Source organism: Bacillus rossius, chromosome 1, assembly GCF_032445375.1.
Source record: "Bacillus rossius redtenbacheri isolate Brsri chromosome 1, Brsri_v3, whole genome shotgun sequence".
Classification (NCBI taxonomy): Eukaryota; Metazoa; Arthropoda; class Insecta; order Phasmatodea; family Bacillidae; genus Bacillus; species Bacillus rossius.
In genome coordinates, this window is record NC_086330.1 from 78,691,845 (window position 1) to 78,713,028 (window position 21,184).

Here is a 21,184-nt window from a genome sequence, read left to right on the forward strand (position 1 = left end):
CTTAGAGACGCCTGTATTTTGCAACACTTTGACATAATGTTTCTCACAAATTGTTTTATTATTGGCTATGCATAGTGAGAGGTTCTCTTCCACATGTGACGGGGCATTGAGGCTTACTACACTGCTGCCATAACAGTAGTAAAACTTAAAATGTTTTAAAAAACATTTTGGCCCAAAATGTTTTTGTAAAATACAGGCGTGTCTACCTATATGCTGCATGAAAAATTCAGGAATTGACATATTGTCTGTATATAAGGATACAGCTTGTCATTACCAGTTTGTTTATTTATTCTTAGTGATGTTAATAACTTCATATCATTATATTTTCTGGCTATGTCTTTTGGCATCTGCTTGTCATGATGTGGGTATGCCTTGCTGCCGAATCATTGATTCCCTCCGACATACTTTTAACGGGGGTTATGGAAACCTACAGATGCATCTTATATTCAACAGTTTTTAAGCCGTGACAATGAACTGCAGTTAATTATTGAAAATTTGTCAATGTTAAATGAGAGTATTTACTTTTATGGAATGTTGATGTTGACAATTACTACACGTGTAAAAATATTATCACTTGTCATGCTTTTACAGGCTCAAAAATAAACCAATGACAAAATACTTTTCACCTTTTAAGGTAAACTTTTAATAACAAATGATTAAAAAAAGAAATTATGACTTAAGCAACCAAGTTCTCTATTAACGAAATAAAAAAATTTTTGTTCAATTATGTATTACTAGAGCCAAGATTATATGGTTTTATGCGAAATCGTGAATTTTCACGAGAAATTCATCCCAAACCACGAAAAATGCGAAATGTTTTCTAACCACAAATAAACACCTCAATATTGATTTAAATCGTTAACTACCGACTATTGGTTGATTGACAAAAATTCTGTATCTGTTTGTAGAAGAAATGGTCGTCATCCAACTGCAGTGTGGTGGTTATTTAATGCGTTAATTATTCATCTTAAAAAATTACAAGATATCACAAAAATTGACAATTTCACGAACAAAAAAAAGATCGTTATCGGAGTTAGGTTAGGGTTTTTAAACGCATCTAGCCACTAGAGATCACGCAATATTTACAACTGACGATCGTAAACTAAAATTAACAAGTTAACAAACACAACAACGTGAAAAATCTCAGCGCCTTGTTTGCTGTATCCTTTGAAAAATACACGTGAACAAAAACTGCATTTATTAAATAAATGCGTATGAAAATAAAATAAAAGCGAATATTGATATTTAATGATCACTTGATATTTTATGAAATTTCACTGTAACGCAATTTTGTGTGCTTGTTGAATAAGCAGTTTACCGTGAAGCCTTCATTTTCATTTCACACTTCACAGGCGAGAGAGCCAAAATCGTAACATAATCGAAGTTTTCCGATCGCTAATGAAAAAGTACCATATTGCAAGGATTTATTTATTTTACGGTCATTAAATATTTTAAATAACGCTTACCTACCCAACCCTCCCGGAAAATAAATAAAAACATTTATTTCACTGACCTGACATAACCTAACCTTTTACTTCGGGTTGAGTATATGGCTCTCTCGCCTGTAAAAAGTAGGCTTCCCGCGGTTTATTTTTTCGCTACAACTTCAGTAAATACTAGTTTTTGGTACCTCCGGGCTTTGTTTACAAATTACGTGCATAAATGAAAGCTAAATTTCTTAATCATGCCGAAAAATAAAGCTACTGCGGCATCACGTGCTGACGAGTTTAAGAATGAGGGATTATATGTCAGTGACGGAAAAATACTTTTCTGTAAATATTGTAATTGCCGTTTGGAGCATGAACGTAAGGACACGGTAAACAAGCACATAATTAGCGACAAACATGTAAAAGGTAAACGATCCCCATGCACTTTGAAACGACAGCTGTCTATCCCAGAAGCAGGAGTGGCGCAAATATGCGCAAAAAAACAAAAGGAAGATTTTGTTCTCGAAACTGTTGAAGCCTTTGTAGCTGCAGGTATTCCTCTTGAGAAACTTGACAACAGCAAGCTGACTGCATGGATGCAGAAGCATGTAAGTGGTGCTGGTGATCTTCCAACAGCAGATTGGATGAGGAAAAAGTACATTCCCCTACTTAGAGAGAAAAAAGAAGTGGAAATCAAGCAGCAGCTCTTGGGGCAAGATGTGGTCATACTCGCAGATGAAACCACTGACAAGAGTAATAATTGTGTTTTCAACATCTTGTTTAAAATTCTGAAACCAGGTGCTGAACAAGATGTTATCTTAGGGGCTTCTTGTGTCCTTGATGCAGCAAATGCTGTTTGTTGTTCTCGGGCAGTGATTGATGTATACTCCAAATATGAAGTCAAGGAAGAAAACATAATTGCGTATGTTACAGATAGTGCCAGGTACATGACAAAATCTGCTGGCACCCTTGAAGGTGTATTTGGTGACCACATGTACCACATACAATGTTGGGCCCATAAAGTAAACATTGTTGGGCAGATCTGGCAAAACAACTTGGAAGAACTGAACCTCTTCGTTTGTAAGGTAAAGATGGCCTTTCTTAACACCAGAAAGAGGAGGCATGCATACCTTCAATTTCTTCTCCAGAAACATGGAGAAAACAAGGCTCTGGTCAAGTTATTCCCCATGCCAGTTGTTACACGTTGGAACACATGGTTTGAATCTGTATCATACCTCGCACTCCATCTGCACGACATTGTGGAATTCTTTGAGCAGCTTAGCGAAGATAACTCTGGTGTTAAATATATCAAGGGACTCCAGAAGGAAGAGTTACAATGTCTTGAGGCCACGCTTACATTTGTGGCTCAAAACTGTAACACATTTGTAGAGCTAATTAATTTTCTTGAAGGAACAAAGTATCCTACTGCTCATCAGTTGTGCACAAAATTGAGTAAACTGCAAACTACTCTTGATGTCTTGGCTAAGGGAATATTTCCTGAAAATGTTGAAGACATTTTGGCTGAAGTGAAAACTGTCAACTCCTAGGTGTGTACATGTTATTACTCTACCAACCTTTCCCAGCCTGGTTAGGTTTGACCATTTTGAGAAAGGCTAGCAGTGGAAGTTGCCCTGAACCTTAGGCTCAATGGTGTCTCACCTCAAGGTTGAAAAAGTAGTTAAGCACAAAGGTAGGCCGACTGAACAACCAGCTCACAAAATAATAAGAAATGTTTTCTTTTAGGTTAACTTGGGGGTAATATTTTAAAATAGAAACTAACTCATTTTCAGACCATCAGTTATATTTGATATTAAAAAAAAACTTTATGAGTATTACAGTATTACTTAGTTATTTATAAATCTTCATAAACAATAAATAGAATATCATTTGTTACTTGTTACATTTGTTACTTGTTACATTTGTTACTTAAATTAAAAAAACTATGGGGCCCCAGAATATTAAATAAATATTAACGTTACTTTAATTCATAAATTATGTTAGCAAAACAAAATAAAAAAAAACGATGAAAAATTTATAAAATGAATTTAGGTAGGTTGTCCACATTTACTGCCGAACACATGCTTCATGCGAAGTATGAAAACGAAGAATCACTTTCCTGAATTCATGAGTGAGTGAATCCCGTAGCCGTCAGAAAAGAGAGGAGAACATCCTCTACTCCAAACAAAGGGTTACAAGTAGTTCATAGCATGGCCGGCATAGGGAAGCACTCCAGATCCATGACTCGTGGGCCGCCAATAGGCGGCTACCCAAACTTGAAACTACCGCATGGATGCGGTGGATAAATAAAAAGCAGAAATTAATACAGTTTTTCACATGATGGTCACCAAGAAGAAGGAAGTGACCATAGATGGCATAACACAGTTAGCCAAACATAGTTACAAATGCACAATTTAAAGAATAGTTCCGAAAACTGAATAGCACACTGCCTTGACGAAAATATAATTAATTAAACTTTAAAATAATTAAATTTGTTCAGAGTTCTTTTCTTTGATTCTTGATGCACTTAAATTGGATAATAATTATGTGATAATAAAATACAATACAAATAGTTAGAACAAAACATACCTTCACTTAAAGACAAAATTACAAATAAATTACCCCCATAACAGAAATTCTTAAAAAAAAATAAACCAGCGTTCAGTTTGCCAAAACAAAAAAAAAAACACACAAATAGTTAAGCAAAAACGAGTGTACGCCCAGCTGAATGCTGCAATGGCACATTACATGTGTTTTAATTTTTTATGACGATAAAGACGAAATCCACAATTCTTAATGACGAAAAGTCCTTTTTCATAACACCATAAAATCTTGGCTCTATGTATTACCCATTGCACAAATCATTCAGATTGCTGTAAGCACCAATGAAACAATCACCTTATTTAGGAAAAATTACTTTCTTGAAGTGGTGTTGAGATTGTGGGGGATTTTTGTAATGTTGTATAACACTACAAATATGCTCTTTTAGGATTGAGTTGCATTAGTAAATTTATTAATTCTGCTTGACATTCAAGAGCTGCATGGGAACTTTTTTCCATCCGATGATTTGATAAAATATTTTATTTTTTACTCTTTCTTGTATTTTGCTAAGAATTTTCTAGTCTCATAAGGATGTAAAAAAATATTAAGGGATTCATGGTTGTACGAAATCACAGTAGAGCTACTTACACTTTATACAAAAATATATTAAGCAAACTGTAGAGACACTTGTATGCAGTGTTGGCTTTTCTCATACAGTTAGCAGTTCTTACTGGCATTGCTGTATTATTGGACATGGGAAAGTCGGTTAGAATTTAAACCACTTTTATACTCATCGGTAGAGGTTTCCAAGATCAGTGAATATGAGTAATGAGTTACTTACATGTCTAATGCTCAAATTGAGTGAATCATTTTTTGTCCTACACTTATCAAGCAAAATATTTGCAATATGCTGAGCAAAAATTATCCTCTGTGTGCATGCAAAACAGCTTGAGAAAATATTATGTAAAATATAAGAAAGGGTTATAAAATTTTTTTAACTGTATTATTTAAACACATTTTAATTGAATGGGTTGAAGTGTGTTTGTAATGGTACTGAAACTATTAATACTTGTGATTGTAAGCACTCAATTTTCTGTAAAACTACAACATTTGAAGTTATCGGAGGCAAATTTGCTTTTACACTAGTCTTTCTTGTTTGGTTACTTGCTGTTACCATTTTTTTTAGTTTTCTGTAGACTTTTTCATTAGTGTAGTTGGTGATCTGTCTGTTAAAAAGCATGAAATACACATTTGATGACTATTGGTAAAACAGATGCATTGTTGAATAGTTGTTTATTTTAATTAATGATTTCAGAGAATAACTAACCTGTTCTATAAGGTTTCGTTTGTTTTAGTATTGTGGTTTTACTAATTGTGTACGTTATACTATACTATACTATACTTAAGCACTTGGCTGTACTTAATTACGTGTGTATTAAATATTGGAGGACTGATTTAAGGATTAGTTTGATATGAGAGATGTTTATCATGTGCAATGGATCACAGTTCTTGTTGGCATATAAAACCAGCAAAAGTCACTTTGGTTGGAACACTCATCTCCCACCAAGGCGAACTGGGTTAGATTTTGGCGGGTCCAATCATAATTTTCGCAAGTAGGAAACGTGGTTGTAGTTGCATTGGGTTTTCTTGGGTTTTTCCCGTTACCCCACCACTTTATTCCGTCGCTGCTCCATACCCCATCTTATCTCAACTCAACGCATTCCCCACACTGGCCGGAATTACAGATACTCCTGAGTATCAGTCCTAGTCCATCCATGTAGACACCTGCCTCAGGTGGGAAACTACATGATTTTCATTCCCGCCCCCCCTCCTCCTTTTCAAATGGTTGTAGAGTTCTGGGTGGGTGGATTTGAGCATGCTAGACAGATCACTCATGTCTGTGATATTATACTGGATGTTTCAAGTTTTGGTCTTGCATATGCCAGCACCTAGCATGTTTAAAAGCTTCACAGTTTTTCGTGTTTAAGATCGTGCTTTGCTGGCACCATTCGCACGTTGCTTCGATGTGGATTTTAGGCCCCGTGTGTGAGGACGGTGCACTCAAATGTGTGCTCAAGAGTAGTATACATTGGTCTTGAGTTCTGAGATACACAAAAGCAGTTCATAATGTATCTGGGGTGGCAGTAACTGGTTCGAGTCTCTTCTCAGGTATTGGTGTTTTAGTGTTTTAGGATTTTGTTTTACCTTTATTAATTATTTTCTTGAGGTGGATACTTACTGTCCTCTAAAATAGTTCAAATGATGTGAAGTTTTTCTTAAGGTGTGTGTGGTTCACCCACTGTACTTGTGCTACTCTATGGTTTTGGAACATCTACATAACATTTGAGGCTGTTGATAACATATTTGCTATAGCCTGTCTCACTTTTAGATTGCAGCACATAGTAAATGGGTCTACTATTGCCAAATTGATATCACCCGACTTTTTAACATTAAAATTATTATTTTGTTCACCATCTTTAATTATTGTAAGCTTAAATATATATTTTTAATTTTACTATTTATTTTTGTAAGACCATAAAATAGTGTCTATTGACAGTATATTACAATTGTAGTCATTCTGAAAGAAAGAAAAATTCAATACTAAGTAGCAAATTTATTTCACTAGAGAAACTATTTGTAGCGTTGGTCACCATTAAAATCAAGGAATTCCATAAAATTATGTATGCTCAAAAGAGCAAAAAGTTTTAATATTCAGATTGTTGACAAACACAGTTAAAACCAAGATGGCATATTTCAATGATGACTCCTTAGAAAAAATATTGAAATATTATCAGATGAGCTGTTGATGAAATACAACAGGAAAATGTATTGCAAACATCTCATTGCAAATTTTACTTTACAAAATAGAATGTTACAGATTCATTTGAAATTTTTTTTATTACATTACAAAGGTGTGTCTAAAACTGAAGTGCCCTTTGGGTGTATCTAGCAGCAGAACACACTGAAACAAGGACAGCAATAACATCAGAAATCATGCATTGTAAAGCGAGAGTAAATAACCATTTAAATACACACTGCAATCTAAGGATGATATGTGCTCTAGCAGCCATCATTGGAGTGTCCTAAGTAGCCGAGGTAGACATACATCTAGGGTTGTGTAAATGTCATTGTTTTAGTTTCACACAGGTCCAGTATATACCAAAGCTTTTAAAGGTGTTATGTTTATTCAAGAATTAAAATAATTGTACGAAATTCTTTCTTTTACAGCAAAATGTTTTCAGTGTTTTCACATGGGTTTTAAATGTGATATTTATTTTAATTAGTTTTTACCTATGTTCATTATCAGGAAATATAAGATGATTATAAAAGTGCAATATGTACTGTCTTGCAGTTCACATGTTCCCTTATGTCTCTTGAGAAGTGCATGAAGTTTGAAAAGATGCAATTCCCTCCATCTAGTGTCACCTGTTGAAAACATGTTTCCCGTATCAAACCAAGGTCTCTTATTGGCCGTGATCTGTGATCCGTGAGACTCGCGTGACTAGGGTCTAGAACTTTACCCGAGCCCCCTCGTTGCTTGCGTTTGGGAGCAGGGAGCGAGCAGGGACAAAAAATAAATCAAACCATTTTCGAAGGACAGGCGTGGCTTGAGCTAGATTATTTTTTGTTATCGCTCTGGTTTTTTTTGTACTGGAATTTGGGGGGAGGGTGGTAGGAATGCCTCTGCTCAAGTGTCACGAAGCCATTATACTTTCTTGGGGTATTAAAAAACTAATTTTCCATGTAAATAACTAATAGAAATAAAATAATAAAAGGACTAGAGTGGGATTATAAATACAGTTGGTAAAGTATAAATTTAATAAAATTAAAAAATTTAAATTATAGCTTAGTATTCAATAATAATATAAACATGTGTATAAAATTAATTATTGAATTTAGTCAAATAATCTAGATAAAATTTTATTACTTAAGATCATTAAATATGCTACATTTGTAAAATGTAATAATTTATAATGCAAATAAATTGTACATATGAGAGCATAACCTAACTTATATAAATACATTTGAAAATACACTTGAAATAAACACAATTCCTATCCATCACTAATATTCGTAATAAATAAAATTATTTTTTTAATTTTATGGACCAGTTCAATATCAATCACTAAAAGTATATGATTTAAAAGCACATATACATATAATATTTATTTGTATGTAACATTTTTTCATCATGTCATTTTTTGTTGCATGTTGCGCAAACATTGTATCAATTAACTCATCATTTTTTTTTCATAACGTGCCTAAAGAAGTATGACCGAACCTTAATTATGTAAATACACTTAAAAATACACTTGAAAAAATTACAAATACAATTTATTATAACTAGTATTCACAATAAATAAATGTTATTAATGATATGGACCAGTATTCAATATCAATCACTAAAGTATAAGATTAAAAGCACATCATAATTTTAGGTATAATATGTAGTCTGTGTTTTGTATGTAGTCCTTTTTTTCCATCCTGCAAAAATTTTGTTGCATGGTAAATGCGCAAAGTAAAAATTCACTTGTAATTTTTTTTATAACATGTCTAAAGAAGTATAACTTAAAAAATATATATGTTTCACTAAGAGAAAATATTTTTTTATGCTTCAAGTTAAAAATTTTATAAGAAAATGTTAAGAAATGATCTACCCCCCCCCCCCCCCCCGCCCTCTTCTTCTTTCGAACCCCTCTTCGAGTGTTGTGTTCCATTTTGGAAATAAGCACTTTTTCATTTTCATGCTGGCATTTTCCCGTTCATACCATAAGCATTGTCTAGCATGAATACTATGTCATGGAACAATAAACCTAATGCTGTTTTTCTCATACAAGATTCAACTGACATCTTGAAAGTTAGAATATTTGTAATTTACAATGCTTTGGCTGTTGTATTTTTGCTCATTCGCTGTGTAGTCTACTTAAAATTGCGAAGAAGACCAAACTGTACTAGTGTAGGTGTACCGTTGTAAGGAAAGTTACTCATCACATAACAAAAAATGTATCATTAATGTTGTAATATGTAAGCTTGGTTAGGGGATTGAAAATCTACTTATTTTGATTCTGTTTGAATGGTTTGACAGTGTTGTTGTATTTTATATGATGATTAATTAGTTTAGTTTGCAACACTTTTTTATACCTTCTTGTACCTGAAAGTCAGCATTGACATTTTTATTACTAGTGTGAAATTTCATCATGTAATTTTTATTTGTATCATAATTAAGTATTATGCTTCTGTCAGAATGAGTGTAGAAACTCCTGAAGGTTGATATTTATTTATGTTTTGTTTGTTAGGTTTAATTTTGTAAATAGTGATCTTTTATCCTGTACAAAAATAATGAAATAATAAAGATCACAAGTTTTCACTGCCAAAGGTTTTGATTCAACTTGAGCCCTGTTAGTTTGTGGCTCTCCACAGGAAGTGTTGGATGGTGACGAGAGAGATGAACCTTGCAGGTTGAACATGCTTCTTGTGCCTTGTGTGCGCTAGTAACATTATTGTCATCATGTGGTATTCTGTTAGCATTTGTATACAGTAATTTACCTGACCATTTCTGAAAATTTACAAACTAAACGTTAGTAACTTCAATTTTATTCTCTTGATGCCAAGGTCCTGCACTGTATATGTATTTAATGAACATATTTTCAGAATATCGTAAATAATAAATATTTTCAGGGAAGTGTTTGTGGGATAAATTATTTGTGTACCTTACTGTTTTTCTTTAGAGCTACTCCAACTTGCCAACTTCAATTTTTGTACGTATGGAACTTTGCTGTAGAGGTTTGGAAGCACAAAAAAAAAATACAGGTTTGGAAGCACAAAAAAAAAAAACTAACTCATGGCTATTCATGCTAATTGGGATGAACAGGTGCTCAGGAAAAAAAAAACTAAAATATAGTCAATATTGATGTTTACACCTAACCTATCGATGAACAGTAAAAAGAAAAATACAGGTACTTCATAAAATTTCAAGACTTTTATTTAGAGGATGAATATGGCCTTTAAAACCTTCAGATTAACTACTGTGTAGTTGGGTGTAACATAGTAACATTTACTTCTAAAGCAGTATGCTGAATCACATTCCTAAGGAAGTTTCCAACAGTATATGAAGCATGTTAAGTAAAATAAAAGCAATATAAATGTTACATTTTTTTGTGAAAATAACTGATATGATCTCATGTGGATCGTTTGCTTTTCAAGCAGCCAATCACAACATACAGTATTCTGATTTGAATGACATGTCTCCTTCCCTCTCGATACACAGTTGATAGACACTTTAGATGTGATTCCTAAAATTTTCCATTATTAATTTAATTTTAATTTTGTTACATAATGTATCATACCATAATGCAAGAAAATGTTTGAAGATTTGCTGTCAAAAATCAGCAGTGGATTATCTTATCATGGTTTCACTAACAAAAGATTCTGGCAAATTCTTCACAAAATTTCTTGCTTTGTATTAATTTTTTTCAGGTTAGCTGTATTAAAAAGATTTAGATATCACGAAAGGGAGCACTGGTACTGTGTTTATTTTATACATAAAATATTGCCTTTTTATTATTATATATGACTAGAAACCATCACAGAACTAGTTAAGTATCCTTTCAAATTAAGATAAATATTAGAAAGAAATAAAGGTATTAATTTGTTCTTCCTGCAGGTTTTTTTACAGGTTTAATAACTACGAGTGACATTGAGAAAAATATATTTTTTTCTTTTACAAAATATTTTACTTGAAGGCACACTGTCCATTTAAGACATACTACCTGCCCAAATAATGTACGTACTAGCCCCATGCTAATCATTATTGTTTGTGTGTTACGGACGATGCGACAGACGGCTAAACGCACCGTTGTGTTCTTAGAAATCTATTATAGAATAGTTATAACTTGTAGCTCGGACGGTCACAGCCCTCTAGCTCGCGACCAAGGAGTGTAAATAAGACCCGGCTCGCTCTAGCGAGCGCGGAATGCGAAAATGTGGGACAGCTTGGTCCCGCCCACGCCTCCCGCGGGAAAATGCGTCACGTGATGTTTGTCACGACCTATAGCGGACACCGACAAAAGAAAGTTGCCAGTGCAGCGAGCCCAGACTACCAGTAAATACACGAAGCAGGACACTTTCTATTTCAACATGGTGACATGGGTGAGTACTGTGCCCGTTATTTTACTCTCCGACATTTTAGTGCTAAAAATATGTAGGGCTTAACGAGTACAGCTGCTGCCAACGATGGGCAAATAGATTTTTTTTTTTTTTGCCATCGTCACGTGTTAGCATTGACGTCTGGTGCTCTTTAGCTCCATGTAAATTTTGTTTTCGGAATAAAATAATGGTGACAGTCCTGCGCCTTAGTGTTTTTTTTATTTAGTGTCAGACGACGTCCTTTGTTCCTGCCTCACGGATTTGAAATTATCATTCAGTTTTGTAAATAGCGATATAGTAAGGTTAAATGTTGCAAAAAAAAAACCGCACGCGTTAAAAAAAAAAATTGTTATTAATTTAAATATGGATGTGCCTTTAAAGACTATCTAATAAATCTAGTACGTGTAGTGTACAGCATTATTTTCTCTCAGAAACGTTAACCAAGTCTTTATAGTTAGGAAACAAAATATTTGTTTTTATGTATATTGCGCTATATACCCTACTGCCTGGAAAGTTTTCAAGCAGGTATGCATGGGCGTTATTTCTTGACAACGTTGGTTGTTAACGGGATTGGTTTCACAGACCAAGATTTCAAGGCTTAGATTGTCTGCTTGACGTTTGAAAGCGACCTTAAATCCGAGGTCTTCCTTCGGTCCTGAAACGGCAAGCGTACTAGAAGCAAGTTCAACTTGATTTTCTGTAGCTTCTTAAACTGCACTGTGCTCTTTCGTTGTGCATTACGTTACATTTTTTTATAGCAATTTTTAAGATAATACAATGTATATAGTAGCTGTATGAACTTTTGCTTCAGGAATCCGTTTCAAACTTTTATTTTTAATAGTTGCTAATTGGCTTCATGAGGGTTTGTATTTGTAGTAAATTGTTTTCGAACTGCACTCAGTTGAGCGCGGGTTTAAGTCCCGACCGCAACCCACCTGTTTATTCAATTCAGCGCACAACAGTCGCCGAAACTCCTTTATTATTAGGTACCGCAGTCAACCCACAATTACTGAATCTAATAAATGTCGGTAGTGAGCGGCAATCTGTCGCTTGGAACTATACACGGGTCCGCGTTTCGATGCTGAGTGGCACGGACCACGAGGCCAGCGGTTTTGTCTAAGCGAACTTTAGTCCAAGTGACAGAAGATTCCGTCGATTAGTTTGACCACGAGGCCAACGGTATTGTCTAAGCAAACTTTAGTACAAATAACAAGATTCTGCCGATTGTTTTGGAGACAAACATGCTGAACTTCACACACTTGTTACAGTCATGCTACTTGACGCAATTGGTAAAGGCGATTATAAACCGCGGAAATAATTGCACCAAGGTAGTCTACAAAGCACTAAATCCCTTCTCATTATTTTAGTTTAAAGTGGACTTGGCGTGACGTCATAGAAGGTTTTTAAGGGGAAAAGGGGGGGGGGGGGCTTTGTGGCACGTGCCGCCCCCACCCCCTCCACAGACGCGTAAAAATTAACAAGGAGTTTAATACGGTCCCGCAAAAATTACGTTCCGTACGAACCTTGTGCCCCCACCCCAAGAAAAAATTCTGAATTTGCCCTTGTGTGGCGTAATTGTTCTTATACTTACTAATTAAGACGTTCTGTGCAGATAATTTCAGTTCGCGTTCACAATTTTACTGCTTTTTAGACATAGTACGTCTATGTTCATGTTTGCAGGTATGTAATTTCGGTGAGAGGCAGATGAGAATGCGGTCGCTATGCTATAGAATGTCCGCTATTCATCTTAAAGCACTGAACCCTGCCCTATGAAAGAAATTACAAACCAACCAAATTCCGAATTGTTTACTATACTTTTTTTGAGGAATATATTGGCAGGTAACATTTTCGCGAAATACAACTATCTCTATTAATTATAATTAGAGATGATGGGTTATCGCGGTAAATGTAGTATTTTAGTGAGTCTTAAATACATCTTGTTCTTGTATGTTCTTTATTTAGCATACTTAATTATTATTGGCGATATAAGCTTGTTCCGCACCTATCTGGGCCGACGTGAACGAAGCTGTTGTACTTAGTACACACCGTACATAATTAGTCCGAAGACCACTAAGCCATGTTAATTACAATATATATATATATATCTTTTTGGAATTATAAGAATTTTGTTTGCGATTTTAGGATTTGCAAACTACCTTGTTGCAAAAATATCTTTCACGATTAGTCATCAACCCAACGTAGGCCTACTTATAAGTATGTGGATAAAGGGCGGGTAAGTGGACCGGGAGGGGAAGTAGGGAAAGGGAAGTGTGTATCAGTCAAGAAGGTTGAAATAGCTTATTGTGTGAAATATTTTTCTTCCAGCTGTACCCTTTCAAAATATATGTTGACAATGTAGTGCTTAGCGAGCGACGCACAAGTATTGAAACGACGTGTTTTTTTTAGAACAGTCGATTTGTAGCGAGGCCGTGTCGAGTTAGTGCTATTTGGCTCGGAGCAACTTGTTTCCATGGAACTAGAGCCCAGTTCGCAAGCCGTTTGACCCGCGCTGTAGCAGAGCGTGACGCTCAATTGTTGCCAGTTCACGGGCAGTGTCGGTTTTCTTAAGGTTACCGCCTGCCCAGGCGCACACACGGTATGCAGAGCTTCAGGAAAAACCACGTGGTTTGATAACTGCTCGAGATAGCCAAATGGGGTCTTTTAAGAATACGCAGAGGTCTGATGAGTAGCTCTTTTTCCGTATTTCGTTTTAAACTGTATTTTTAGGAGAGTGAAAATGGCTCAAACACGTGTTTTTAGAATAATATTTAGGCATAAAACACCTGGTAGAGATTCTTGAAAGCACTCAAGGGCATAGGCGTGCCTACAGGGGGGGGGGGGGGTCAGGTGGGCCATGGCCCCCCCCTAATGTAATACTCAGATCGGCATGTTCTCTAATGCGTTCGTTAATATTCGTATAATCCTGGCACTTTGACACTCAAACTGTGTTGCAGCATGCTAATTAACAATATTTTTAAACATTTTATCGTTCTGGAAATACAGCTGCCTTAGTTTATTTAAAACATGAGGTCCCTTAAAATGGCCTATAGCTTATACTTGAATTCGGTCAGACAGTTTACACGCGGGAATGTTTATTGCTCTCCTGCATCTGTGACACAAATGGGGGAAGTTATCAACATGTATAAATAGCCTCCAATATCGCTGTCATAAATACGTGCAGACTGCAGCCTATGAAAAGTTAGAATGCGATTGTAGCCAGTAAACACAAGATAATCTTTCTTCTCTCTTTTTATAATTCTTTTTTCTTCCTGGATTTGAAAACTATCTGCGGGATTTCTACCCGATATCCGTGAGAAAACTCATCCAACCTGTCACGATTGTTGTTTCGTTTAAAACAGTGACTTCTCCGACTACGCCAGCTCAGGTCAAGCACAGTAAAAAAAAAGCTTGTGTGGTGTGCCTTTAAAATGTTACTATTAATGAGTGCTTCATTTGCAGTGGTCCGTTATTATAGCAATGGATAGGTATGTATGTTTGAATTTTCTAGTTTAGATTAAACAAATATGTATTTCTTAGTTTTCAACTACTTAACAAAGATATGCACCCAAGAAAATCAATTATAAAAAAGTGCAATTAGTTTCGTTCTTGTGTTGTGTGAGAATCATTTTAAAAAGTACGAAATAATGGTAGAAAAGTATGTCATTTTCTACCAACCAGGTACATATCATAAACATTTTTTGTAAGTGGTAAGAGAATAAGCCTTCCACCAAGATGCTCCGAGTTCGATTTCCGGCGGAATCACTCCCAGCTTTTCGCGCGTGATAGGAATCGCGCTAGGGTGATGCCACAAGTAGGCGTGTTTTCTCGGGGTTCTCCTATCTCTCTCAAAAATTATTTATTTTAGTAGCAAAAACTGAATAGTTGTCAAAACTTGAAACTAAGATGAATCTGACTTCATTGAAAATGGAAACAGTTTGATTTTTGTGCGTCGTTTTGTTATTACATAGTACAAAACAATAGGTACAACATGACTTAAATCCCCCCCCCCCCCCAATTATTTTGTAATCACGTAAAGGACATTCCTAATAATATGTATCTGTAAATCAGTGTTCGCCTGTAGCCTATACCTGTTTATCTGTAACCGGCCCCCATAGTGTAATCGTTTAGGCGCTGGTCTGCGGTGTGAGGGGTCCGGGCTTCAAATCCTAGCTTGGACATAGTGTCATTCACTTAATATCACACTTATCGGCTCTTAAGATGTTGCTGTTAAAGGTCCGTAAAACACTCTCAACTAAACCCTCGATACATAATACACAATTAATTTAAAGGAGAATTGTACATCCTGGAATCTGTAATTATTTATTTTGGCTTTCGTTACGTCTAATAAAACCCCACAGTCACATAATTATATGATTTTCGATTTCCAAGATATTAGGCTAAGGGAAGGCTAGCCACAACTTTTCCTTATGGCTGGGTGTAAACTTGAGGCGCGGTATGTATTATAACATCATACAAACGTTCGATATGACTGTACATAATTTTGGTATTTTAATGCAGTCTGTAGTTACGTGCTGACTGTGTGTCCAATGACTGGGTTATCAAATTGGTTGGAGGAGAGATCCTCAAAACCTGTGTGTCCAATGACTGCGTGTGTGCTAATTCAATTGTAGGTCTGCGCCAGCCTGATCTACAAAGCAGATTAAATATGATTATATGTGCACATTTTCATTGCTATGAGAGGCGAAGTCAAGCTGGCTACTAGTTGTGTCCGAATTCTATGCAATGAGCCCTTGTTCAAATAACGGAAATTAATGACTAAGCCACTTTGCATGTAAAATTAATGCATAACTTGTACGGTAGTATTTTACTTAAGGGCGCCGTCTGCCTCGCGCGCAAACGGTGTTGCAGAGTGTTTGTCGTACTAGTTTGTTACAAAATTTAATTCACGTGCGTCCACGTCGTACGAAAAGAAATCACACGCTATGTCGGACTATGGTGCTTTCAAGCTCCCGCGTTTTTTGCAAACACTCTTCCAAAGGCCTTCAAAATGGCCAAAAATGGCTTCTTTCAGACTACTATATCTTGGAAATATTATATGTAAAAACCAGTGAAACCACCAGAGCGACATGCGCACCACTTAAAGTCCCATGGCAAAAGCGTGGGACGAAAACGCTGCACACAAGTTCCCTTGCCTTATGTGTAGAGGCGCCGCCGGGGCACTTGAAGCTTGTGTGTTGACCCTTATCGCTCCCCGACTTATGTGGCTCAAACGAGCATAATCCTCCAGCCAGACGGCGCCCTTAACATTAAAATATATATTAGAACATATATTGAGAATAAAATTTAGTATTTACTTACACAATATGGTAAAATTCATTTGATCTCTTGAACGAATCTCCTTAATGAGCGTAAATAGAAAAAAATTAACTGTCAAGTGTTTGTAATCAATTGAATGCCCTACATACTCTCCAATTAATCTTAAACTCCCAACTTTCAGTAGTATTAATTTAAAGATATCAGAAATTTATTCCTGAGTTGTTTCGTGAAAGCCATTATCGTTTTCGTAGGATATCTAATAATGAAAAACCCAAATTTTTTTTCATTCTCTCGAAAAAAATTAATTTTTTTCTATAATTCTTACATATTTTTCTCTGATTCACCCTTGCTCCATACCAAAATTCTAAGGCGTCACTAATGCTAATGGAATGCCTTCATCATGCGACAGCGACAGCCACTATGGTTCATAGCAATGATTATGTACAAGACACGCTTCTGAAATGTCTGTCTGCAATGTTAATCATGTTGTAGGGGCCGTGGTGGGCGAGGGGTCAGACCTCTCGCCTCCCATCAAGGTGATCCGGGTTCGATTCCTGGCGGGGTCTGACCTAGGATTTTTGCATGTGGGAATCGTGCCGGACGATGTTACGTCGATACGGATATAACTATTAACTAGTAAACATATCTCGTTGATACTGCACAAAAATATAAACAAGTCAATGAGTGATTGTTTTTAGGCTATTTAACATTCTAAATTCAGCTTCTGATTAAAAAATTTAGCAGCCCCCCCCCCCCCCTAATGGAAATGTCTGGGCACGCCTATGCTCAAGGGACTTTCATTACACCTTCATCTTAATTTCTCCGCCATGTAATGTTATGTTTACCGTTCAAATCTCATTGTTGTCCTGTGCACTACGAGAAGACTGCGTGCTAGTTCAGGGCCTTGTGCTTTAGAGGCGATAACACGCTAGAAGCACCAGAGAGCGCCTACCGTATCATCCCGCCTCAGTAACACGAGTATAGGCACCGTGCACGGGTCTGAAAATCGTACTGGTGGAACTGTGTAGTGTTTCATTACGAACAACTTGCAGGATTGTCGCGACCCACCTCTACGGGACACGGGAGTACGTTGACAAATACTTCCTGTAATTATGTGTATTATTAAAACTACACGAGGTTTCCTATTGCTTGAATATACATTATTATTAGTGAGAATATTTTATTGAAAAAAGGGGGGGGGGAATTTTATATTATTGGTCATGTGATAATGTCAAGGAAGTAAATAGAGGAGAATTTTCTGTATTAAAAGTAGAAGTGATTTGGCAAAAGTATTTTTATCTTCCACCCTATCAAGTAACTCTTGAGTTAAATAATTTATCTCCCTGCGATACATCAATATTTTTCTAATTTATTATTATTTCTTATAAATGGCGACAGAATTTTCGTAAACTGGCGTCCCACAAGCATGGAGGTAAGCATATTCAACTAGTAATGTAAAAGAAAGGTATTCTAAGGAGTAGTATATAAAAGGGGCTACGAGCGATGGGTGTGGATGTGGATGGGGTCAATGACCGACCGACCTTTGATGTCACGGCGGCCATCTTAGATGACCTTGACTTTGGACTTTGAACTCGACCTTGACGCTTGACCATTGGCATTGAATTTCGCCATTTTTTCTGCGAGCGCCCCAATCCCTTAATGTTGCAATTTTCGTTTTGGTTGCCATCTTGAATTCTAATAACATGTATGTCATATTGGATCTGATGTCTCAGCCAATTTTTTTAGATTCTGATGTCATGTTCGCCATCTTGTTTTAGTCTGCTGGAGACCACCATCTTGGATTCCATCGTATTTGTTCTTAGGGTGGTATTCATATTTATGTCTTGAGCATTTCCTTCGTCAAGAAATTCTTATATGCATTCTTATTTAAATACTCGGGTGCTATAGACTTTGCTTGAGATTGTCTCAAGAGATCGCAAACAACTTGATGATCTTATTTCATATTTCCGAGAGGGCATTGTCCTGTATCATAGTCGTTGCTTGAGAAAACCATCGCATAAGCATGTTTCATAGTCGCTGAGGCCTTGCTTAAGAACACGAATAAGACCGTCTTTGCCAAGACCACTGCAAACACGTCTCAAGCAATTGCTTGTTCAGATCGCAGTGTATAAAATGGCTGATTCTCGTGAACCTCGTATTTTTAAATCCTATATGAAGTGCTGAAGCGATTTGATATGTGTTTTAAAGAATGCAGTGTTTGGTTGTGACTGGTGGTTACATTTTCAAGTGCTAAATAGACCCAATTATTTACATATCGATTATAGAACGAGTACAATGGATGTTGAAGACGATGAGTTTAATGATGGTTGATGAAGTTCATATCACCATCAGAAAAATTAAATCTACATTCGTGACACCCAGAATCCATTAAAAAATAATAAAAAACTATGACATTCGCATGAATAAAACCTAATCTTCCAATCAAGTTTCTTAGATTTTCGGTAGTGTAATGGTAAGAGTGATGGATTACAATTAATCATAAATACTGGAAATGATATCTGTGATTCAAATCTTGTCACATACAAAACTTTTTTTTAGTTTACAGGTTATTGAATACAAATATAACTTGAAGAAAAATTGTATTAATAATATTTTTGTTTATATAATTGTTATAATATATTTAAATATATAGCTAAGTCCGTTAGTTTGGTTATTTCATACTCGGTAGGCTTTGTGACATATGTTTTACTTCTAATAAGATTCAATTACAGGATCACAAGTAACTTGAACAAGAAAAATAACCTATTATATTAGGAAATGAATGTCTAATTTTATTAATGAAAAAACTAACACTTTATAGGAAATTAACTACGTGCCTGTTAGCCTTACATTTAAGCAAAACCCAATTCACTCGTATCATTTTAATGTTATGTAACTGGAGTTTCAAATTCAATCTTGCTAAGCCTAAATCTACTATTTTTTTTAATACTAAGACAACTTAGATATTTGTTTGCAAGTGACGCGCAGAAATTAAAATATCAAAAATTAATTATAGGTTACATACTTTTAGAATAAATGTCTGAAATTTTATAACATTACACATTTTACTCGATGGACAGTAACATGTTTACTACAAACTCCCTTAAAAAAAAAAAAAATATCTCATCTGTATGAAGTTTGTACATCTCTTTAGAGCAATACCAAATCATTTTCGTAATATATATTTTAATATGACCGATTATAACTGCAAGGGGTGGAAAAAGCAGGGGTTAAAGGAGAAATAAATTCATAATTTCCTTCACTAATAAATATGTTACAATTTATTGTAAATCTTCAAATACTAATTAAATCTTTTTCTGAAACAATTTCTGATACCACGAACCATTACTGCAAGGAATAGAAGAAAAAAAAAAGAATGAAAAAATATAACTCCTGTTCTCTGTATAGTATCAAATCCATTATTATTTATTTTTAACCTTTTTAATATTATTTTTAACTTTTGTTGAAGATAAATTTTGATACAAGCAATTATTACTGCAAGGGGTGCGAAAGTACTCAAACACTATTGAAAATTTTGTCTGAATAATTTTTGATGAGACGAAATATTATTGTTGGAGGTTGAAATAACAAAAGGGATTTAAAAAAATAAAAATTCCTTCCTACGTAGCCTACCCTATTAGATTCGTTCCAACTTATTGTTAAATTTGTAAACATAATTATTTCTTATTTAATGTTAAAATTTATTTTGCTGTGTAGTTTAACATTATATTTTTATTAAACTAATATTTACGGTACCTTATTCTAAATTTTATCCTGAAGCTGAAGCAGAGTGACATTTCCACAAAAAAATACAAAGAGCAGTTTTTCAGTTTTTCATCATCTGAAATGTTTTTTTAATCATTTTGTAAAGGCTCGTTACATTAAAAAAAAGTAGTTATTCGGTAATAACATTTATGGAGATGCTAGTTTAGGGTAGTTATACTTGAAAAACGGTAATACCAAGTTAATGGTTAATTAAGTTAGGATAACTACATTAAAACTAAAGTGAAAATGATTGATTAGTTTAGATTAGCAACATAAAATATATCGTAATATGTGTTAATTGTTTCTTATGTCGTATTAGCGAAAATAACTGTAGAAATGTAGCAGAGCTATTTTAAAAACAGTTAAACCTCATTTTCGTATTATTTTGAAAATAGTATACTTATTATTAAATCGTTAGATACATTATGTCTTAACGTTCAACTTGCACAGGAAAGACAAAAGTATAGCAAGTTCTTAATACAAGGTGTGCATCTTTGTTGCTAAACACCTGTTTTTCCAGGCGTGATTCAAAAGTATTGAAACAATAAAAAATCTTCCTCACCTCAGCGTACAAACACACCTCAAATTCTGGGGTTTCAGTGCTCTGTGTGAAAAGTAGCAGAATATTTAACGAACAAGTCAAGTCGGCAAGGTTCGTATATGCTCGTGTCTTTTCTACTGTCTGAAGCGATTGCTTCGTCAAGCCGGAAGTACGTCAAACAAGCTGTTGCTTGAGCACGGAGACTTCACGAAGCTTATCTTGTTCACGGACTATGAAACATGGATATTGAAATCGCTGCCTGGAGAAACAAGACGGTCTTCGCCAAGATGGACTCAAGAGATTTCTCAAGACACGACTATTAATACCAGCCTTAGTGTTTTTGTTCCTAGAGAACACCAGCATGGCTGTCTCATGCACATAAGGTCGATGTTCCATTACCTGCCAATGTTATTGTGGCCAATATCGTCACAAATTAATTTTTTTTTACAAAATTCATTGGAAGTGCTGTGATTGGAACCATGACAGCTCG

The 21,184-nt window shown here is 35.3% G+C and overlaps 1 protein-coding gene across 1 annotated transcript in view; it reads left to right on the forward strand.

The window, feature by feature from the left end:
• The first annotated feature begins 10,402 nt into the window (after positions 1-10,402).
• LOC134538323 (uncharacterized) overlaps positions 10,403-21,184 on the forward strand; it is a 36,927-nt gene continuing 26,145 nt past the window's right edge. The window contains exon 1 of the mRNA XM_063379541.1: positions 10,403-11,114. Within this exon, the coding sequence (XP_063235611.1) occupies positions 11,103-11,114 (12 nt within the window). The 5' untranslated portion in view covers positions 10,403-11,102. The remainder of the gene's footprint in view (positions 11,115-21,184) is intronic.